Source organism: Urtica dioica, chromosome 8 (genome assembly GCF_054948205.1).
Source record: "Urtica dioica subsp. dioica isolate 48M chromosome 8, U.dioica_male_clone48M_v1_H2, whole genome shotgun sequence".
NCBI lineage: Eukaryota > Viridiplantae > Streptophyta > Magnoliopsida > Rosales > Urticaceae > Urtica > Urtica dioica.
Window position 1 is genome coordinate 34113359 of NC_142763.1, and position 24130 is coordinate 34137488.

Consider the following 24130-nt stretch of genomic DNA (forward strand, 5'->3'; position numbering starts at 1 on the left):
TTTTCCTTTTACTTCTGGTTTCGTGTTTGACTCAGTGATCGAAGCAATCCGTCTAAATCGGTACCCAGTGAAGAAAAAAGACTCTCAACTCAACTTAACCCACTAATTTCCTTTCCCTTCTCTTTCACAAACCCAAAAAAATCCCAACATTTGAATCACAACTCGATTGCTCTCTCTGTTTCTCCGCAGGTGAAACGGTGTCCTCTATGGGTGTCTTTCGCTCTGCTTCTCTTTTACAGGTGACTTTTTTTTTTTTTTTTTTTTTTTTTTTTTTTTTTTTTCTAAATTTCGGTTCTCCATTAAAACGCTTGATTTGCTTCCGTTTCTGATGTTCAGAAAGAATTACTTTTGTGTAATCAAGACACTGTATTTACGATATGGCGATATAACGTACTAATTTTGTATCGTGGGTCGTCTTTTCATTTGTAATTATGATTTTTTTATTTATTTATTTTGGTCACCTGTATTATGATACGATTACGAAGTTGATAATAACTTTTTTATTCGTGTAGGTTATTCTCATCGCGTCTCTGTTGAGTACAGATAAAACATATTCAACGACTCTAAATTCTGATACCACTGATGGGTAAGGTCATTAGGCATTGAGAGTCTAAGTAACTATTTATTTATTTATTCAATGAAGACTAGTCTTTTAGTAGAATAACATCCGATCATGTCTAATATTCTCATGTGTACTCAATTAGCCTTTGTTATTTCTATGAGAAGTGTGAGAACTGAAGAATGCTGATTAATTTTTGCTTTTGTAATGGAATGCATTTATTATTTAATTTCTGATCTACTTTTCTCCGATTGTTGTCAGCAAAAGACATTCAAAAGAATACTGTGCAATGTACGATTTATGCGGAGAACGCAGCGATGGGAAAGTTCTTAACTGCCCTTATAGCACCCCTTCTGTTAAGGTGTATATATATACATATAATTTCATTGAAGGTCATCTTTTCAGTCTTCTAAGTTTTAATCCTTTGTGTGCATCTTCGATGTTGCTTGTTATGTTTTTGTAGCCTGATGAGCTATTTTCTGCTAAAATTCAAAGTCTGTGTCCATCGATAAGTGGAAATGTTTGTTGCACAGAGGTTCAGTTTGACACACTGCGAAGTCAGGTTCAGCAAGTAAGGCATTCTATCGGAGATTTTGAAATACTTGCATGTCTTTTGTCCTTTTAAATATTTTAGGTGAGAGCTTGATTCCCAAATGGTTTTCTTCGGTGTCTTTCGTATAATTTTATCAATGGAATTCGAAGGTTCCTAATAGAACTTCTTTTCAGGAAAATTCCTTTAGAATTATATAAAAGATCAGTTTAGTGTATTACCTTTGTTATATACATATATATTACAGTTTTTCACTATATTACTAATCTTAGTTTCTTTTACAATTTTCTAACTTATTGCAGGCAATTCCTTTTCTTGTTGGCTGTCCAGCGTGCTTGAGGAATTTCCTGAACTTGTTCTGTGAGCTTTCTTGCTCGCCAAGTCAAAGTCTATTTATAAATGTGACCTCTACTGCCGAGGTCAGCCTAGCTAATTTTACTCAAAATATTATTTATTATTTTATTGTTATGGATTCTCTGAGGTATTTCCATTTTTTATGGCATTTTCTACTTGTATTACGTTTAGTTATGTTGACACACTCCCTTTAGATCTTGAAGTTTAACAATTTCATTAAAAATTCACACCTATCTGTGTCCCTTTTATGATGCGTGCACAGAATAACCATCCCTAGAGCTTGAAATTAAGTGATACATGAAAATATATTAAAATTTCAGCATATTTACAGCAAAGAAAATACAGAGGAGCAAAGCTTGATGAACTTTTATTTACCAATGTGTGTTCAGGTCGATGGAAAGTCGACTGTGGATGGTATTGACTACTTTATAAGTGATAGTTACGGTGAAGGGCTTTTCGATTCCTGCAAGGAAGTAAAGTTTGGCACTATGAACACAAGGGCTATTCAATTCATTGGAGGAGGTGCTACTACTTTTAAAGGTAAATATACGAGTATTTACTATTATCAGCCCACAAGTTCTATATTTTGAAACTGAAAGTCGTCCTTGTATTAGCGCTGTTTCTAACGAAATGAAATCAAAATTCTTATATCTACCAAGTCCGCTTTACACAATTTATTTCTACTTGATGATTTGTTTTCTTTCTTTCTGAATTCTAATGTTTTCTGCGCCAATTGTGTTTTGACAGAATGGTTTGCATTTCTCGGTCAGAAAGCGCCTCCGGGTTTCCCGGGATCGCCTTATTCTATAAATTTCAGACCAAGTGCCAGTGATTCATCAGTAATGGAGCCAATGAATGTGTCTGTTTATTCATGTGCCGACACTTCACTGGGATGTTCTTGTGGCGATTGCCCTTCAGCTCCTGCATGTTCAAATTTTGAACCTCCTTCTCCACCGAAAGAAGAGGCCTGTACACTCAGAATTGGATCCCTCAAGGTTCAATTTAATACTGATAAAATAGATATCATTGGCTGTAAATCATTAATGTTTTTCTCTGAAATAGCTTTTTTTTTTATTATTTTTTTTCCTTGGCATTTGATGTGTAATTTTTAAATATTTATTACTATCAGGTGAGATGCATTGAACTTGCAGTGACTATCCTGTATATAATTTTCATATCTGTATTCCTTGGCTGGGGTTTGTTTCATCGAAGAAGAGGGACGAGAACATCTTCGTCTAGTACGGAACCATTATTGAATGTTCTTAACGATGAAGACAACTCTGCTAAGCCACAAAAGAATGGGGTATGATACCACTGCCATTTATTTACTGAGCTTCACGTCTCTAGCATGCATGAAGCTTACAATCGAATATTATTTCATAGCAAGCTGATTGTCATACATAGTTACAGATCTTTTTTTTATTTTTATTTTTATTTATATATATATATATATATATATATATATATATATATATATTGGAGAATCAGTAGTCAAACGTTTGTTATAATATTAAATTCACAAAACAAAATTGGCATACTGTTTTGCCTCTGAATCTATTCAGATATGATTGACCTCCCAAAGTTTAGTACTCATATATACACATATTCTGCCTCCTAGTGTGGATTTTAACAGTCTCTTAACCATCTAGTTTGGAGAAACTAACACATGATGAGTTTTGTTCTACACGTATAATATTGTGTATGACTTCGTGTGTTTGTTACTTTCTGTTTGTGTGAACCTGTTATCATTACTGGCAGGTGGGTCTTCCAATTGAAAACAGGATACATCAATCTGCTATTCAAAGACATATGTCTAACTTCTTTAGGTATGGAACGAAACCACAGTTATTAACACTTTTTGAATAGCCATCTAACTCTTTATATGTATCAGGGGCTATGGATTGTGGATTGCACGAAATCCCACTCTTGTCCTATGTTCGTCATTAGCAATTGTTCTTTTGCTTTGTCTTGGTCTAATACGTTTTCAAGTGGAGACAAGGCCGGAAAAGGTGCACATTTCTTCTTCATTTTTTTTATCTCCTAACATTTAATATGGAATTTGGCTCATGTTACATCAGAGTTATTTGTATGATTAATATTATGATATGTTATGTCAAAAGAAGCGGAAACATCTACTCTGAACATCACAGTAAAAGCTCATCTTCATTATGCCATGTAATGAACAAAATGAAACCAAGAGCACGTTTTTTTCTCTTCGTTATCTGATTTTTTTTTTTTTTTTTTTTTTTTTTTTTTTTTTTTTTTTTGTTGTTGTTGTTGTGAAATTCTACTTTTAATAAAGCTCTGACCGGAATTCTGGACCCATATTGACTACCGTGTTTGGTTTTTTCTTATCATGGAAAAACATTACTTTAGGTTGGTTATTTGTTTTTGTGATTCGTTGTTTTGTAAACAGTGGTTGAAATTGCCTTTTAACGTACTTTAATCTTTATTTTCCCAGTGTCCATGATAAATAATTTTCTGTTTTGGAGGGTTTAACATACAATTCATACACAGCTTTGGGTAGGTCCCGGAAGCAGGGCAGCTGAAGAAAAGCAATTTTTTGATAGCCATCTCGCCCCATTCTACAGAATTGAACAGGTGTCAATATTATATTTTAGTACATCCTCTATCTTTATTTTAATTTCTATGTGATGGAAGTTTCATTAATCAGAAATAAAAAATCAAGTGGAAAATTGCAATCATTTAGATATAGGCTAGAGTATAGGATCAAACGACCAGTCCCATATAATATCTGAAAAATGACACTTCATCTGTATGAACAGCTGCTTTTGGTATATTACATAGTTTCTTTAATATGCCAATGCTACAAGTTGAGCATGTATCGTAATAAATAATTCATGTATATACTTCTCTATACAGTGATTATTCTGTTTGTACTCATCATGCGCAACTAGTTAATGTCACGTGGTTTTAACTTTTGTTTCAGCTCATAATAGCTACCACTTACGACCCCCAAATTGGGAAGAAACCGAGTATTGTTACAGATGACAACATCGAGTTACTCTTTGAAATACAGAAAAAGGTATAGTATACGTTACCGGTGCTTCTTCTCAGCTAGTGTTGCATTTAGTTCACTTCATGTGTAGTATAATCTTATTTTGTGTACAATTTTATGAAGGTTGATGAGATCCGTGCAAATCAATCTGGCTCATTGGTTTCTCTAACAGACATTTGCTTGAAGCCTTTAGGCCAGGACTGTGCCACTCAAAGTATTCTACAGGTTCTTATGAACGTCTTTTTCCCCTTAATTTTGTGTTCATTTTGTGACGTTCCCTTTATCTTTTGAAGGCTTAGTTTGATGCCTCTATTATTTCTTGATTTTTTTTTTTTGTTATTTTTAGCTATATGCAAGTATTGACATACAGATTTTTTTTGTTTTGAGGTAGTATTACAAAATGGACACTGAGAACTATGACACGTATGGAGGAGTCCAACATGTGGAGTATTGTTTTCAGGTATGGCTTGTACCCACCTTGTTTATCGTCTATTTTAGCTGCTTTTGGTCTTTATTATTAATTTTTTTTGTTATAAGAAATCAGTGTCTTGTATTAATATATAAAAGAGGGGCTTAGTCCTTGATAATTATTATAATTAAATATAATAATAATAGCTTGTGATACGCTGATGTTATATTATTTAACATTTTCTCTGCTTATCGTGCATGTAGTAGGAGAAGCAACCTTCAATAATATATAAGCATTTGCTAGTTTATTCAAGAGTATGAAGCCAAGACTTAAGTTTACTTCTTTTATACCATTCTAAATTTGAGCCCTACCTCAGCATTCACCGCGCGGCTTTTTCATTAGGGTAGAGACACAGTGTTTGGCTTTCTTTTCAACAAACTTTGCAATTCTTTTTCTCTTGGCGTTCACTTTGCGCTCTTTCTTAAAATGGCATTGTTCAGCAGGAGATGTTTGATTGAAATTTCTGGTTTATACAAATGAGTTCTCATGTGACGTCGTGTACCTTTTTTTTTTCCATTATAAGCGTACTTGAATAGTTATATTTATGCTCCGAATCTTTCAACTTTAGCATTACAGCTCTTCCGATACATGTCTGAGTGCCTTCGAGGCCCCACTTGATCCAAGCACTGCGTTAGGAGGATTTCTTGGCAACAACTACACAGAAGTAAGATGTTCATCTATTCTTATTGTGGACTTGAAAGCTTTAATAAACATTATTTGTATCCGGTAATGAGCAGAACAGCCTATTTATAGTGAATAAATAGGCTACCTAGTATATAAAAAAAATAAGAGTTAGCTTTATTTTAAAGAAAAGAAAATTACTTCCAAAACTACGTGGTTTTTTGCTCACAATCATCGAGACTTTGAAAATCCCCCAATTTTTTTTTTCAGGCTTCTGCATTTGTTATCACGTACCCAGTCAATAATGCAGTTGGTAGTGGGAATGGAAGAGCACTGGCTTGGGAAGAAGCTTTTATAAAACTAGCAAAGGTTTAGGACTCTTACTAGATAAAGTCTTTACTTTGCTTGGTACCCTGTGTCATTTTAACGATGCTGACATTTTTTTATATTAAAACACTAGGAGGAGATATTGCCTATTGTTCAATCCCACAATTTAACTCTTTCGTTTTCATCGGAGAGTTCAATTGAGGAGGAGCTGAAAAGAGAAAGTACTGCAGATATTATTACAATATTGGTAAGTCATTTTCCTTGTTCTCACTTTAGGGTGGTTCTTTTTCTTTACTTTTTTTTCCCTCAGTGGAAAGTGTATTCTCTCATGGTCTATTTTTGCTCTGCTATTGCATGTTATGTAAATTATTCCGGCTTGGTAAATTGATCCTACTTTTTACACTGTAATCCATTTATGTGAATCTTCTGAGGTAAAAACAGATGAACCTTCTCTTACTTGTCATACATTTGTATCAGGTGAGCTATTTGGTTATGTTTGCCTACATATCAGTGACCTTGGGAGACGCACCTAGATTATCTTCTTTCTTCCTCACGTCCAAGGTACGATTTATAGCCTTTTGTATGAAGTTATTTATTATGCAATCTTCAGACATGTCATGCATGTCTATGTACTGATTATATATGTATTATATTACCATATGCGATTACTGTCATTCAAACATTAATGCCTAAATATCTCTCCTGAGATTATATAAATTGCTAGCCCCAGGGCATCAGGAACAAGCTTAAACTCCCATATTTCCATATTATCGTATAAGATTTTTTTTCCCCTTATAAGTGGAAAGCATGACCTTTATGATTTATGTTTGGTGGACCAACGAGCTTTGGATTTCATTATCTGAATATAGAAGCTCCCATTCTCGGCTCTTTTTGTGATTTGTTTTCCCATCTTTTTGCTCTTTTTGTTTTCAACCAGAGCACGAATAAACAGTTCAGCTCCCTCCTATTAAACTGTGGAATGTGCTATTGCCATGTAATATAGTAAACTTGATAATGACTATGTTTATGAATGTGCATTTGCAAAGGGTACATTAAAATATTTCCATAGACTCCATATTATATTGTTATGCATGGAACAGGCCCAGTATCAATATTGCAAATGAATTATTCTGTCTGATGTTGGCTAATGATTTTCAGGTGATGCTTGGTCTCTCAGGAGTCGTTCTAGTCATGCTTTCCGTTCTTGGTTCCGTGGGACTTTTTAGTGCTTTTGGAATCAAGTCCACTTTAATCATTATGGAAGTCATTCCATTCCTTGTTCTGGCTGTAAGTGAATAAAGTACACCATAATTGTATTCATTCCTTAAGAATTTCTGGTCAATGGCATTACGGACATCGAATATTTAAGAAACCGCAGATATAGCGTGAAAAAGAAGTGTAAAAATCCTAATAGTGCCCATTCTATGTTGCGAAATTCAGGTTGGTGTAGACAACATGTGTATATTGGTGCACGCTGTTAAACGACAATCAATGGAGTTATCTTTAGAACAAAGGATAAGTTATGCACTTGTTGAAGTTGGTCCATCCATAACACTTGCTAGTTTATCCGAGATTTTGGCATTCGCAGTTGGAAGCTTCATTTCTATGCCGGCTTGCCGAGTCTTCTCTATGTTTGCGGGTGGGCTTTCTTTTTAATTTGCTCAAGCAGAGTGTGATATTTTTTTTGGTCATATAAGTTTCAAGGTTAATTGCTGATTTTCTTTTGTCTTTCCTATTGTTAGCTTTGGCTGTTTTATTGGACTTCTTTTTGCAAGTCACTGCCTTTGTGGCGTTGATTGTTTTTGACTTCTCAAGAGCGGAGGATAACAGGGTTGATTGTTTTCCATGCATTAAACTTCCTTCTTCAAACAACGACCATGATGAAGGTAATCGTTCGAATCATCAGTTTTGTTTCCACTCGCACTTGCCATTTTTAGTATGAATAACTTTTCTCTTATCATTCTCTTTATGCCTCATACATTTTTGGTGGGTTTACGCAATTCATTTTCTTTCCTTTTCTTTAACCTGAAGAATTCCAACTGTTAATGTATGTGCTTGTTTCAGGGAGCAACCACAGAGGAGATGGTTTCTTAACCCGGTACATGAAGGTAATTGGTTGTGGCGGGACAGGAAAATCAATAAATGTGAATTTCATATATTATTTCGTTTCTCCAGATTAACCTTTTTTGTGTGTAGGAAGTTCACGCCCCCGTTCTTGGGATTTGGGCAGTCAAGATGGTAGTCATTGCAGTCTTTATAGCTTTTTCTTTGGCAAGCATTGTAAGTTTTTTTTAATACCTAGTTTGTTTCTGTAATTCTTATCCACTTGATTAGATACGTCTGCTAACTTGACATGTTCTTAAACCCTTCAGGCATTGTCAACTAGAATTCAACCTGGTTTAGAGCAGCAGATTGTTCTTCCAAGGGACTCGTACCTCCAGGTTTCCATGTTTTGTTTTAATGAAATTATTTTTTACTTAGTTTATTTGCTGGTTTATGACAAAAACTATCCATCTGGCAGGGGTATTTCAATGATATTGCCGAGTATCTCAGAATCGGACCACCATTATACTTTGTTGTTCAAAATTTCAATTACAGGTATTTTTTTTCCGAATCCTGAAGTATAATTATTAGGGCAGCTTCCATCTACTGGTACATGATTGTTAATTAGTGATTCATTACACTAATTTATTTGCTTGTCTCAGCTCACAATCAAGAGAAACTAACAAGTTATGCTCAATTAGTGGCTGCGATTCGAACTCCCTTTTAAATGAGGTAACAGTAAATTTTTTATACGTATCAGTGACCAGAGCTGAAATAATTTTCCGAGCCATTTACGTCTCTGATAGTCACTTTTCATCTCAAGTCTGGCACATCATTGTCCTGTTCTGTTTCTCTCGTGTTATCATTCAGACCCTAGGAATTCTGAACTGAAAATTGGGAGTACATTGAACTATCACAAGATTTGTGGGCTTATCCTAGAAAGCATTATATAACAAACATGTTATGCCTGATAACGCCCCAGTTTTCTTTCTGTTCATTTGCAGATATCTAGATCATCTTTAACCCCCGAGTCAAGCTATATTGCTAAGCCAGCTGCTTCTTGGCTTGATGACTTTCTCGTATGGATGTCACCAGAGGCTTTTGGTTGCTGTCGTAAATTTGTAAACGGTTCTTACTGTCCCCCAGATGATCAGGTTTCTCCTATGTTTATTCTGCAATTGATTCTTTGGCATCTTCAAGTACAAAAAAAGTATTCATGATATCATTCCCTAGTAAATGAGTCTTATCCATTTTCTATGCATAAACATTAGTAGATAACTTCTGTTTAGGTTACATCACTACCATTCTTGCTTATGTTTATGATTCTGAATATTACTGTGATTTTCTAATCAAAGATAACTAAAATTAATAGTTTACTCTTGCAGCCACCTTGCTGTATAGCTGATGAAGGTCCTTGTGGCTATGGGGGAGAATGCCAAGATTGTACAACAGTAAGGCTCTTCTCTGCAAAGCTAACATACATGTTTGACAAAAAAAAAATTTCTTCTACTTAATCTGAGCCCATTAGATTAGCCGAAGATACCCAGTGTTCTGTACTAATATTTAAAAATGTTCAACAGTGTTTTCTGCACTCAGATTTGGTCAATGACCGCCCATCTACACTCCAATTTATGGAGAAGCTTCCCTGGTTTCTAAATGCGCTGCCATCTGCTGACTGTGCAAAGGGTGGTCACGGCGCTTACACAAACAGTGTTGATCTCAGTGGTAGGATTATAAATATTCCCTTTCTCTTTTAAGTGATTAAGTACTCTCAAATTCTTATTTTGATTATTTTACAATTAATTGAGTAACTAAGCCACCAAAATTTGGAGATTTGCTAAATAGCCAACTTTTTCTAAATTTTAAGTAAATAGCCATTATGATGATGTGACATTGTTTGGACGTTTTTAGCGTTACATTTATGCCCCTTGGAGTCTGATGGTTATTTACAATTATTAACGAATATGTACAACTATCATGTCTTTTTGGTTTTGTTAATAAAATCTCGTGGCTATTTACTTAAAATTTACCAAAGGTTGGCTATATGGCAAAACTTGAGTTTTCGTATGGCTATATATCTAGAGAGCCACTTATTTTATGGCTAGAGGGTTAATGTAATTGCTCAATGACAATCTGTTTGCAGGTTATGAAACTGGTGTTATACAAGCTTCTGAGTTCCGTACTTATCACACACCACTTAATAAACAAGTACTGCATTTTATTAGTAGTTAACTTCTGGTATCTCAATGGTTTCTATCTTCGATGATTTTGTTCAGTGCCTAGATTGAATTTTTATTATTTACCAGGCTGATTATGTCAATTCACTGCGAGCGGCGAGGGAATTCAGTGCAAGATTATCTTCCTCTTTGAAGGTGACACCACTGCTTCAGGTTTAAGACCCATCAATGTATTGCACTTCTGATGGTTTTTTTTTTTTATGCAGATGCCCGTGTTTCCGTACTCTGTGTTCTATATTTTCTTTGAGCAATATCTGGACATATGGCGCGTAGCTTTGATGGACATTGCTCTTGCACTTGGTTAGTATTCCAACAAATGCGTTATATTTTGTAATACTTTTTCAGGATGAGATTTTCTGATGCATGTGTCTTTCTCATCTTCTCTAAACAAACTATATCCCATTTTGTTGTCTCTTCATGTATAATCCCTAAAATGACAAGTTCATAAAGGCGCATATCAGATTTTTTAGTAGTTACCAGGGTTCTCATATTTTTTTGCCTTCTATCCGTTTTTGAATTTTCTAAAGACAACTAATGGAACCAAGTAGATGTATAAAGTATATATTAGAAGAGGACTTCAGGTGGGAGATTAGTGCCTACAACAAAAATGACATAATCTTGTTTTCTCTGCTCAGAGATATTTGGATCCTCGAGGTTGCATAGCTTATTCAATGTGTCTCATCACTTGCCCTGCCTGTAGTCTAACTAGGTTCACAGGTTCCAAACCTAGTCTTGGAACACATGGGGCTCTATAAATAATGTCTCAATATATACAGACTAACTGATCATAGCTCGTCCTCTTCTTTTTTCGCTCTCTAGGGTCTTGGGTTCTTGTTACCACTCTTAACTTAGTGGTAATAGCTTTATTTTCCAATTCTTTTAAACAACTTTACCTCTATGAGAGTTAATCAACAATAATATTCTATGATGCGAAGGGTAATAAATTTAATTATTTTCCTATGTTTACTGCACCGCAATTGTAAAATTAATTAGTTAATGGTTCTTACTTTTTTTTTTTTTTTTTTTTTTTCTCTCTCTGTCCTCTCCTATTCTGCGTTTCAGTAATCAATGCACAGTATTGTAACTATAAAATTAACAATACTAATTTCTTTTTTCAAAAATACCTTCTATGACAGGTGCCATATTTGTTGTCTGCCTGCTCATAACCTCAAGGTGTGCATTTTTTTTTCCGACTTTAGCCGTTTATAATTTTCCACTATTTTATTTTCTTCTCTGGAATTGACTTGGTATCTCTTGCTGAGGCATTCTTTCTTCTGCTTTTATTTTCCTTATTTTTTTTTTCTTTTTGGCAGTTTATGGAGTTCAGCAATCATTATACTCATATTAGCGATGATTGTTGTGGATCTCATGGTATGATTTTTATAAACTATGTAGCTTCACTGCTTGAATGCAAATCAAGACACTGTTTTTCATATGTAATTATCTTTTAATCTTTCTATTTTTTATTTGATTATCTAATATCTGACTTGCCTCTGAAATCTTCAGGGTGTAATGGCAATTTTGGGCATCCAATTGAATGCCGTTTCCGTTGTGAATCTGATAATGTCACTGGGGATCGCTGTTGAGTTCTGCGTCCACATTACGCATGCCTATCTGGTCCGTAACATCAAGCATAATTATTTTTTTATTGAATCAACATTTTGACATCATTAAAAAGTTCACATCTCAGAAACAAAATTGTTCGATCACCCGATAACCTATGTTCTCTACTCTATGAGTATTTTTCTTTACTCACTGACTTCGCTGAGATTTTTCAGGGAAGCCGTGGAGACAGGAACAATCGCATGAAAGAAGCTTTGGGTACCATGGGAGCTTCTGTCTTCAGGTAACTCATTTCTCCTTTATATCGAGGCGCGTTGGTATTTGTGCCGCTTGGTTGTGTCCTCTGATTTACGCTAAAATTAAATAATCTCGGACCGAGTCCTTCCAGCATAAAAATGCATTTCCGATATATCCCATCTCCAATACCTTTATATCTAATTGTTAATCTAGTTTTGTTTTGCTTTTGAAGAGTTATAGTAGAAAGGAAATAAATAGAGTGACCATATGCATTCCATTTAATTTTTTTATCTTTTTTTTTTCTCGGTCATTGTTGCAGTGGAATTACTCTTACAAAGCTAGTTGGAGTTATTGTCCTCGGCTTTGCAAAATCAGAAATCTTTGTGGTATGGTTTCTTCTCTCTCATCTATTACTTCAAAAAAAAATTGAGGGTCAAATCAGAGATTAATTGTTCTGTGTTGTGCAGATCTACTATTTTCAGATGTACCTGGCTTTGGTGCTAATCGGGTTCTTACACGGCCTTGTATTTTTACCGGTATGTTCATTTCTTATTCGTTACATTAGTCTTTAGATATAGGGTTTTGGGTACTTGGTGTCTAGATTAGGGTTTTGCCCAGTATATTTCAACACAAGGTGAATTTTAAACTATAATCTTCATATGTCAAATTTTGAGAGAAGGGTCATTAATCAACTCTTTGGAAGATATATCAGAAATTTATTGCTCCTAAAGTTTGATCACTTATTTATTTATTGATTATTTTTGGTGTTCTGGTTTTTCTTCACAAATTGCAGGTTGTCCTGAGTTTGTTTGGCCCAACAGAAAGTAGAGAACTCATTGAGCGCCGAGAAGAAGAATCTGCATCATGATTTAGCTAATAGTTGGTAAAAGCATGATCATAATATTTTGGATGGTCGGTGCTTTTTATTTCTTATTTCAATCAGAAGGGTTGTTCAAAGTTTACCTCAGTAAAGTTGGGCAACATAATAGCAATACATATCAATATCTGACCATGAAGAAGAGACAAATTTTAGGTCCCCAAATACCAGTAATCACGTTGGTTTGAATGATAAATCAATGTGTTACCTTAAGAACATTTTAAACACAGAATTTACATTTGACAGAGTTGAATTCTATAGTTCACTAGATCAGTGATATTGATATTTGTGTTTTCTTTATTAGAAATTAGGATAAATGATGATTTTAACTAATTTTCATCAAGAATTTGAAATAATAATTTTGGTATAGTTCTACATGCTCTCTGTTTAAGCACTGTATAAATGACGTAATTATTTTATTATTGATTTATAACTTGATCCTATTATTTGCATCAAAACGTTTGTTTTTTTTTTCCTCCCTAAAAAAAACAAACGTTTTGATGCACCAAAGTGGTGATTCGGTTTGGTGTTTGGGGTGTCTAACTCAGGTGGAAGAGAGATTTGCACCAAAGTCACGTCTTATGAACAAAATTGCATCTATGACATCACCAAAAAATGTGTTGCAAGTAAGTCACTCTTATTTATTATTAGACCAAAATACCCTTAAAGTAGAACCAGAGTTAAATATTTACAAAACAAAAGTAGACTAGAAAAAGAAAGTAGAACCACAGTTAAATATTTACAAAACAAAAGTAGACTAGAAGAAGAAATCGATAATCTGAAGCGCCTCAACTTCGACGAGGGTTACGGCGGCGGTGGCCACGTCGGAGCGGTTATCGGCGCGGTAGTCGGAGCTTGAGCTAGAAAGATTAGGGTTTGAGAGGGAATTTGATGAGAGATTAGGGTTTAAGTGTAGATATGGATTCTTGTTGGATATAAAATAGAAGGGTAATTAAGACATTGTATAAGTGACAAATATGCAAAAAAAAAAAAGATACGAATGCAATTTAGACTCATTTGTGATACAAATGAAATAATGTGGTGTTGTTGTGACTTCTATCGTGTTTAATCGAAATACGAGATTTATCCCCTCTATTTCTAGAAATATCAGACATATCTCTTCAGTTTAATATAAATGATATATACATCCCTAGAAAATATTATTGTTTATACGTTATATGTTGGCTTTATTTTTTAGCGCAAGTTGGGTGGAAAGATGTCGGTCGTTATGCTTCTACTTCTAGTGCGACATCTTTCCTCCTGTGTGCAGACTTTATTTCAGGCAAGTTTCCAGTATTGACAGACTGCTTCGCTGGTGACTTGATTATGAGATATTGCCTCGCTGCTGACTTCATTATAAGATATTTACCCCGTTGCTGTCTTTATTGCAAGATATTTGTCTCGCTGGTGACTTGATTATGTGATATTCGTTTGAGGCTTGGTAATGAAACCCTAGATTTACTTCCAGGCTTGTGAAGTTGCTATAAAAGCCATGCGCTCCCCCTTAGCAGCCTTGACGCTTTTGATAAAACACTTAGAGCTCTTAGACGTGCAAGACCGGCGGACTGGGAGGCTTTGTGTTTTGTTGATCGCGGTGTATTCTCTCAAACACTATTCCACAAAGATTGAGTGTCTGTGAGAGTTGGGTTTTGCGTTCGCGTGATTGAAGATTCACGAACAGCTGAAGATTGAAAGTCATCCGAGCCAGGCGGTTGTTCGAAGGGTGGAATTGAGACGGAGCTCAAATTCAAGGGGAGTCCCTGACTAGGTGTTCACTGGTGGTAATAGTCTCTAGGTTTTATTGATTTGAAGATTGTAATCATATATAAACCTTGTGTGTACTATTGACTACAAGATAGTGAAATCATTTCCACTGGCAGAGTGCCCCCAGACGTAAGTGTGTTTCACCGAACTGGGTAACCATATCGTGTGTACTTTGTTTATTGCATTGTTCGTTGTTTATCCATAATCTGTGTTCAAGCAAGTTGTCGGACACATTGTCAACACATTGTGTGCGACATCTTGTCTTTGCGACTAATCCGAATTTCATTTGGTATCAGAGCAGGCACCTAGATCTTTTGGTGGTTTCCTGGATTTTTTTTTTTTTTTTTCTGATTACCAGATATGGATAGTTCCAGAGAGGGAGGTTCGGTCAATCGCCCTCTTGTACTCGATGGAGGTTCGGTCAATCGCCCTCTTATACTCGATGGAACCAACTATGGTTACTGGAAAGTCCGCATGAGCGCCTTCATGAAATCCCTTGACAGCAGAACTTGGAAGGCTGTGATACACGGGTGGCAAGCCCCAGTTACTGTTGATGACAAGGGAACCCCTACAGGTCCAAAACCCGAGAAGGACTGGACCCCTACTGAAGATGAGGCAGCTCTGGGTAACTCTCGTGCACTCTATGCCATTTTTAACGGGGTTGATAAAAATGTTTTCAAGCTTATAAATACATGCACAAGTGCCAAAGAAGCCTGGGAAATTCTTGCTGTTGCCTATGAGGGAACCACGAAAGTGCGTGAGCAGAAGCTGCAGTATCTCACAACAAACTGGGAAGCTCTCACTATGCACGAAGATGAATCAGTTGCTGAGTTCAATGTTCGCATCTGAGACCTTGCTAACGAATCCTATTCTCTCGGGAAACCCATGACCGATGAAGATCTTGTTCGGAAAACTCTGAGGGCTTTAAGTCCAAGATTCAAAATGAAGATCACGGCAATTGAAGAAGTCCATGACCTTAAAACTCTGAAGTTTGATGAACTCATGGGATCTCTTATGACATTTGAGCTTTCTCTGCCCAAGTTGGAGAAGAAACACAAATGGATGACCCTCAAAAGCTCTATTCTTGAACAAAAGGATCAGGTATACTCGGATTCTGACAATGACATTGACGATACTATAGCTATGCTTGCAAAAAAAATAATAGCAGGGTTATGAGGAGACTCAATCAGATGAATGGAAAGAATGTATCGCAAGATGTTAAGGACAATTTTCAACGAAGATTCCAGAAGAATGCTAACCCTCACAGGAACAGTAAAGGTGGTGAACGCTCCGGAAAGGGAAAAGGTATTCAATGTCATGAATGTGAAGGCTTCAGACATATCCAGAAGGAGTGTCCCAACTTCCTCAAGAAACAGAAAAAATGGTACAACGTCACTCTATCGGATGAAGAAGATGAAGATAGCGACACAGACCAGATAAGTAACTTTGTGGCTTTTACTGCTTCTATCCATACTCATGAATCTACTAATGAGATTGGTGAATGGTCTCAGAAATATGGTCTATATGAGGAACTATCTGACGATGCCATGAATGATGCATACAATACTTTGCACACCAAATGGATTGAGGAGTCCCAGATTCTTGACAAACAGAGTGCTCTTATTCTCACCATGACTGAAGATAATGCAAGGCTCCTAAAAACCATTGTGGATCTAAAAAGGGAAGTCAGTCGGCTAAATGGAGAGCTGGATCAAATGACTAAATCCGTCAGGATGCTGAACTCTGGCACCGACAGCGTTGACAAAATCCTTACCATTGGTAAACCTGCAAAGAACATGAAGGGGCTTGGATATACTCATGGTGCTTCATCATCCCACACTACTTTTGTTCCCCAAAAGCATGCTAGCCAGATGTCGCGGAACATGTCTCAACCATCTGGAAAAGACAAGTTTCAAGATTTTCACCAGCGAGATCCTGCTGGACCAACCAGTCTCTTGTCAACAGACCTCGTTGGGTCTGCCATTATTGTGGTAGGGGCCATATTCGACCTTTTTGCTATCGGTTATACGGGAGAAATGTCCATCAGCAAAAGGTCGTTCATATAAATACTCTTCCTTGCCAACAACCTTCTACTCGGTTGGAATGGAGAGTAAAAGACACATCCTATCATGCCAACATTCCATACACATCTCTAAGTGCGTCCACGGGTAGTGACTGGTACTTCGATATGGTTGCTCTCGGCACATGATGGGTGATCATACCTTCCTGAACAACGTGAAATCTTACTCTTACTGTCATGTTACCTTCGGAGATGGAGTGAAAGCCAAAATTGTGGGTAAAGGTCAACTAAACTATCCTGGTACATCTTGCTTAACTGAGACTTTGTTGGTAGAAGGTCTTACTGCTAATCTTATCAGTATTAGCCAACTTTGTGATCTAAATTTATGTGTCAATTTTACTCGTGATAAGTGTGTGGTGGTAAATGAGAAACAGGATGAACTTATGCGAGGAACCAGATCTCGTGACAACTGCTACATGTGGTCTCCCGTTCCAAATACTCAGTCCAACAACTGTCTCATGACCAAAGTTGACGAAACCAAGCTGTAGAATCAAAAGCTTGGTCACTTGAATCTCAGGAGCATGTAGAAAACTGTCTTTGAGAAAGCCATTATCGGTGTCCCCAATCTAAAGATTGTTGAAGGAAGAATCTGTGGTGAATGCCAGATAGGGAAACATGTCAAGAAGTCTCACAAGATAGTGCAACATCTTACCACATCTCGTGTTCTGGAACTTCTACACATGGATCTGATGGGACCGATGCAGGTCGAGAGTTTTGGAGGGAAGAGATACGTGTTTGTGTGTGTGGATGATTACTTCAGGTATACTTGGGTTGATTTTATTCGTGAGAAATCTGACACTTTTCCTGTTTTTGAAGCTTTATGCAAGAAAGGTTCAGAGAGAAAAATGAGAAAACATTGACAAAGTGATCAGAATACGGAGTGATCATGGGAGGGAATTTGAGAATATGAGCTTTGCTAAGTTTTGTACTGCAGAAGGAATAGCCCATGAATTCTCTGCTCCCGTCACATCACAACAAAATGGAATTGTTGAAAGAAAAAATCGAACCCTTCAACAAATGGCCAGAGTGATGATGTTGGCTAAAGACATTCCAGCACACTTTTGGGTTGAAGCTCTCAATACTGCTTGCCATATTCATAATAGAGTTACTATTCTCCCAGGTACTTCTATTACTCACTATGAAATATGGAGGGGGAGAAAGCCAAATGTGAAATACTTCCATGTCTTTGGTTCTGTTTGTTATATCCTTGCTGACAGGGATCCTCGACGTAAATTTGATCCTAAAAGTGATGAAGGTATATTTCTTGGATACTCTAGAAATAGCCGAGCCTATCGTGTCTTTAACAAACGCACTAAGGCTATGATGGAATCCATAAATGTGGTGGTAAACGATGATCATGATGTTACTAACAGTACTAATGATGAAGATGAAGTTTTTCCTAGTAACACAGATGTCAGGACAGATGCTGAGAACTCTTTGGACGACATCTCTTTTGGAAGCCCTAATGGCAGGACGGATGCTGATGACAAAGTGAGCGACATTGTTCCGGATGAAGGGTCTCCTCCTGTGACTGAACAAAGAATTCCTTCCAGAAGAATTCAGAAAAATCATCCTGCTATCATGAGGTGATTGGCGAAATTAATGAAGGAGTGAGGACTCGCCCAAAACCTCCTGTAAACTATCGGCAGATGATTGGTAATCTCTGCTTTGTCTCTAAGATTGAACCTAAGAATGTAAATGAGGCTATTGATGATGAATACTGGGTTAATGCTATGCAAGAAGAACTTGTTCAGTTTGAAAGAAATGAAGTCTGTGAGCTAGTTCTTAAACCTGACGATGTGAATGTCATTGGAACTAAGTGGATATTTAAAAATAAATCTGATGAGCATGGCAATATAACTCGAAACAAAGCTAGACTTGTGGCGCATGGTTATACACAGGTGGAAGGCGTAGACTTTGATGAAACCTTTGCCCCTGTTGCGAGACTTGAAGCCATCAGACTCTTGCTCGGCATCTATTTTCACCTACACTTCAAACTTTTCCAGATGGATGTTAAAAGTGCATTTCTCAATGGGTACTTGAATGAGGAAGTCTATGTGGCCCAACCTAAAGGCTTTGTAGATTCCAGCTCACCACAACATGTCTACAAACTCAGAAAAGCTCTCTACGGCCTTAAGCAGGCTGCTCGGGCATGGTATGAAAGACTAACTCAGTTCCTTGTGCAGAATGGTTATACCAGGGGTGGCATTGATAAAACCTTGTTCATAAAGAAGGAGGATGGCAACCTCATGATAGCTCAAATCTATGTTGATGATATAGTCTTTGGAGGAATGTCGAACAAGATAGTGATTTTTTTGTTCGACAAATGCAGTCTAAATTTGAAATGAGTATGGTTGGTGAGCTTAATTATTTTTTGGGCTTTCAGATCAGGCAATGAATGATGGTATTTTTATCTCCCAAAGTAAGTATGCTAAAAACTTAGTGAAGAAATTTGGCTTGGATAAATCCTCTCACAAGCGGACCCTCGCCGCCACTCATATTAAACTCACTAAGGATGAGCATGGAGAATCTGTTTATCAAAGCCTCTATAGGAGTATCATTGGTAGTCTCCTCTACCTCACTACCAGTCGACCAGACATAGTTTACTCTGTAGGTGTGTGTGCTCGATATCAAGCTAATCCCAAAGCTAGCCATCTGGCTCAAGCCAAGCGAATCATAAGGTACATCTCAGGAATTGCTGATTTTGGCCTTCTATATACTTATGATACCTCATCTACGCTTGGGATACTGTGATGCTGACTGGGCAGGTAGCACGGTCGATAGAAGAAGTACCTCTGGTGGATGTTTCTACCTTGGAAACAATCTCATCTCCTGGTTCAGCAAGAAGCAGAACTGCGTTTCCTTGTCCACAGCTGAGGCTGAATACATTGCTACTGGGAGTAGTTGCACTCAGCTCCTCTGGATGAAACAGATGCTTGCTGAATATGATGTTGGACAAGATGTCATGACATTATTCTGCGACAATATCACTGCCATGAACATCTCAAAGAATTCAGTTCAACACAGTAAGACCAAGCATATTGAGATCAGACATCATTTCGTTCGAGATCTTGTGGAAGATAAAAAGATCAAACTCGAATATATTCACATTGAAAACATCTTGCAGATATTTTCACTAAGGCTTTGGATGCTAACCGGTTTGAAAATCTCAGATCCTCTCTAGGATTGTGTGTGATTGAACAATAGCAATTACTGTTTTTCGGATGGAATTTTTGGTTTTACCCTCTATATTGTCAAAGCTGGTATCTCTCTGATCTTTGTTCGCATCTATTTCGTGAAAGTTTTCTCATGGGCCCATTTTTCTGGTTGGCCCATTCGACTATTTTTCCGGGCTAAAATGCCACTTGTTCCTTTCTTGTGCCCGAGACGGATCTTGGCCCATCCTGTGCTACGACATCGTTTTACTCCTTGCCATGCTCTCCTACATGCAGACGGTTACGTTTTCGAGAAAAACTGTTTTATTCAAATTCTTGACAAAATGGTTGGGACCAGAAGCGGGATCATCACCACCATTCCTCCCAAGAAAGAGAAATCCGCGATGAAGGCGAAAGATGTCAAAGGAAAGGGGCTCGGGCTGGAGAGTAAGAGACACGGGGTCCGGGTTCGAGGTTTGCGATCCAATAAACGCGCCGATGGTCAGGTCGGATGTGCGATTACTGGGTCAATTCCTCATGAGAATCCTTCTCTCTCAGCCGCACGAAATGCCATGTTCAAGAAAGCCGCTCTCTCGATCACAGACATTACCGGAGAAGTAAGCACCGGAAGTTCTTCTGAAGAAGGAAGAAAAGAAGACGCTACTCCTGAAGAAGAAACCCACACTGGTGGATCCCCCATTGAGAGCCCTCACAAGGTTGTGCAAGGTAACCCTGATACCTCTCTTCTCCCTAATGAAAATCCTAGGGACAGTGATATGTTGGACTCGCTCCTCGGTGAACAAGAGCCTTCTCCAGTTGATGTCATTGGCGGCATTCTGGGTTTAAGTGGAGATGTCGCGAAAGATGTTCCAACATCTTCTTCTCTGAGTCAAGAGGGGAAAAATGATCAAGTTCAGGATGGTGGGGAGGATATTCTTGCATCTCTGAAAGAGAAAGTCCAGAAAGATGACGACGTATGTATTGCCACTCTTATGTCGGAGAAGAGAAAGAAGAAGAGAAAGTTGTTGGAAGAAAGTGCTCAGGTTGCTCCCATCCCTGCAAAGAAGAAGAAGAAGAAGAAGAAGAAAATGTGGGCATGATAAAGAAGCGTGTAAAGAAGCCTGCTGAGACTCATATGTCTCATACTGACGAGGGCCATGAGTTTGAGGAAGAGGAACCTGTGATCTCTCTTGGGTTGGGAACCAAGAGATCGGTGGGAGGGCAAAAGCTCCCAAAGAATGTCCCTACTGCCCTTATGGACAATGTCTCATTCCACAAGGAAGATGGTGTCCTCAAATGGAGGTATATGTATCATCGAGCCATTTTTCCTGAAAAGGAATTGTCTGTTGAGGCTCTCAAGATAGATGCTGTTATTGAGATTTTGCACGACGCTGAGATGCTTAGGACTGTCTCAAGCATTGGAGTATACTATCCTGCTTTGGTAAAGGAATTCATCGTCAATGTCTCCTCGTCCTTCGATGCTCCTGATGATGCTGAATTCCGAAAGGTCTTCGTCAGAGGACATTGTTTTGAGATATCTCCTGATGTCATCAACGAGTACCTTGGTCGTGGGAAGATCATTACTGCCGATAGAGTTCCCTCTTTGGACATCATCGCTCAAGAAATCACGGGTGACGAAACCAAGGTCTGGCCTTCCAAGGGGACTTTGCCATCTGCTGATCTCTCTGCCAAATATTCCATCCTCTATCGCATCGGCATCGCCAATTGGGCTCCCTCCTCACATGGGTCGAGTATCAAGGCGGATCTGGCTCGCCTAATCTACCAGATAGGTACCTGTTCCTCCTTTGATTTTGGTGATTTTGTCTTTGATCACTTGGCAAAGCATGCCAAGTCGTTTGCAGTGAAGCTCCCCATAGGTTTCCCTTTCCTCATCACTGGTATCCTGCTCAAGCAAAACAAGAACATTCTGCGAAGCACGGATGTGGTGGGCAAAAGACCTGGTGTTCTCAACTTCAGTCACAAATTGTTTGAGGGGAAACATGCTCAAGATCTTGTCAGACCTTCTGTCAAGACATCTGACATCTCAGGGAGCAAACTTCGTTTGGGGACAATGACAGAAGAAGTTCAGAGGATTGTGTTGAAAGAACTTCTTGAGGAGATCGAGACTCTTAAAAGGATTATCGAGACTCTCTCCAACAGGAAGTCCAAGTGCGAAGCTCTTGTTCGCGATCTCACTGCTCCTTGTTCAGCTACCGCTTCTCAGCCTGGCCAAGCCACTGTGTCTGATGTTCCTGATGCTGCTGAAGACTCTGAGGATGCTGACAAGTCTGAAGACGATGAAGAAGGCATTGGCAGTGACCGGGTTGATGTTGGTAACGATGGTGAGTTTATTTAAATATCTCTCTCTCTCTCTTTGTTCAAGATCTGGTCTGTATTATACAACTTCTTTTCAGACTTCTTTATGTTTGGTTTGTGCTACAATTCATCATATGTTTCAGACTTTGATAAGTTGGTGTGTAAAACCTGAACATCTTTCTTTTGATGGTTTATATAATGCTGTTTGTTCAAGTTATCATCCTTTTCAGCCCGCTGTTTGTTCCTCCCTCTGTGTTGGTCGATCCTTGCCTTTGGTATTATTTGGAGGCAATCAGGGGGAGAGGCGTCATGAGGTCATTTATTTTGACCTCTTCTCTGGTCATGACGTATGAGAACTGTTCCTGGAAGTGCTTGCCTAAAATATAGCCAAATGGAGAGATTGTTGATACGTTATATGTTGGCTTTATTTTTTAGTGTAAGTTGTGTGGAAAGATGTCGGTCGTTATGCTTCTACTTCTGGTGTGACATCTTTCCTCCTGTGTGTAGACTTTATTTCAGGCAAGTTTCCAGTATTGATAGACTGCTTCGCTGGTGACTTGATTATGAGATATTGCCTCGCTGCTGACTTCATTATAAGATATTTACCTCGCTGTTGTCTTCATTGCAAGATATTTGCCTCGCTGGTGACTTGATTATGTGATATTCGTTTGAGGCTGGGTAAGGAAACCCTAGATTTACTTACAGGCTTGTGAAGCTGCTATAAAATCCATGCGCTCCCCCGTAGCAGCCTTGACGCTTTTGATAAAACACTTAGAGCTCTTAGACGTGCAAGACTGGCGGACTGGGAGGCTTTGTGTTTTGTTGATCGCGGTGTATTCTCTCAAACACTATTCCACAAAGATTGAGTGTCTGTGAGAGTTGGGTTTTGTGTTCGCGTGATTGAAGATTCACGAACAGCTGAAGACTGAAAGTCATCCGAGTCAGGCGGTTTCTCGAAGGGTGGAATTAAGACGGAGTTCAAATTTAGGGGGAGTCCCTGACTAGGTGTTCACTGGTGGTAATAATCTATAGGTTTTATTGTTTTGAAGATTGTAATCATATATAAACCTTGCACGAACGAACACGCCACCAGGTAGGTTATCTTTTTTATAATTTAAGAATAAGTATCAAGTTATTAATTACTCGGTATATGTCTTGTTTTCATTTGCAGTGGAACGTTTTGGGCATGAATGTCCCACATTGCGAAAGTTGGCAATGCACATCTTGTCCCAAACAGCATAATCGTCCGCATGCGAGAGGAATCAGAGTACGTTTGCATTGATCCACACCAAACAAAGGAACCGATTGGTTTACATACGCTTGGAGCAGCTAGTACTTTGTAGCAATAACCAAAAGCTGCAACTCATAGATATGAAAACTGCGAATGACGGCGTGGATCGGCAAGATCCATATGATATCCTCGAACGATCGATGACGACAAGTGGATAATGAAAACTTAGATGAGGAAATCCTTGATTGGATTCGATCAATCCATCTCGATGATGATATTGGTGACTCTAATCCTGAAGTAGCTACTGAAGCTCGAAGTTAAGGTGTTGACGTCAATCGAGTTATTCGGGGCGATGTTGACCACGATGGTGGTATTATTGGTGGTTGTAGTACTGTTGGTGGTAGTACTCACGAGGGTAGTACTTATGGTGGTAGTTCTCATGGCGGAGGTGTCAAATATACTAGTGGTGGATATGGATATGTTAGTGATTACGGGGGTGGATATGGTCGGAGTGGTGGTGACCCAATGGGCCAAGGAGATGGATATGAATTTGGTACTCCATTTAGCGGTTTTGGCCGAAGTGGTGGTGATACTGGTATAAATGACAGGTTAGATCAACTATCCACATTTGATTTTTTTTGCGCTCCATCGACTTATTCGGCTCCCATGTCTCGTACTTCGACTACTGATATTGATCAAATTTCTTCCAAATTTGATTCAATGTCTGT

General features: G+C 38.1%; 2 protein-coding genes across 3 annotated transcripts; both read left to right on the plus strand.

Moving 5' to 3' along the window:
• LOC149389425 (uncharacterized) lies at positions 1-13233 on the plus strand. Of its 2 annotated transcripts, XM_089621991.1 has the most exons (40): positions 1-60; positions 190-239; positions 513-586; positions 821-920; positions 1023-1130; positions 1412-1528; positions 1853-2003; positions 2211-2458; positions 2593-2766; positions 3222-3289; positions 3355-3472; positions 3981-4064; positions 4414-4509; positions 4606-4707; positions 4874-4942; positions 5520-5615; positions 5843-5941; positions 6033-6146; positions 6377-6460; positions 7058-7186; positions 7340-7538; positions 7642-7785; positions 7964-8007; positions 8096-8179; positions 8272-8340; positions 8421-8497; positions 8605-8674; positions 8947-9096; positions 9328-9393; positions 9523-9667; positions 10086-10150; positions 10249-10314; positions 10386-10479; positions 11316-11352; positions 11493-11550; positions 11686-11796; positions 11958-12025; positions 12299-12365; positions 12447-12515; positions 12773-13233. In XM_089621991.1, exons 2-40 carry the CDS (start codon positions 207-209, stop codon positions 12845-12847), a joined length of 3822 nt encoding a protein of 1273 aa, XP_089478117.1. In that variant the 5' UTR covers positions 1-60; positions 190-206; the 3' UTR covers positions 12848-13233. The 2 variants fall into 2 exon arrangements, with proteins under 2 accessions (XP_089478117.1, XP_089478116.1); XM_089621990.1 differs by having other exon boundaries at positions 1-239.
• Positions 13234-20951: 7718 nt separating this feature from the next.
• On the plus strand, positions 20952-22343 carry LOC149389426 (uncharacterized). The gene is made up of 2 exons (XM_089622622.1): positions 20952-22197; positions 22315-22343. Exons 1-2 carry the CDS (start codon positions 20952-20954, stop codon positions 22341-22343), a joined length of 1275 nt encoding a protein of 424 aa, XP_089478748.1.
• Positions 22344-24130: the final 1787 nt, after the last annotated feature.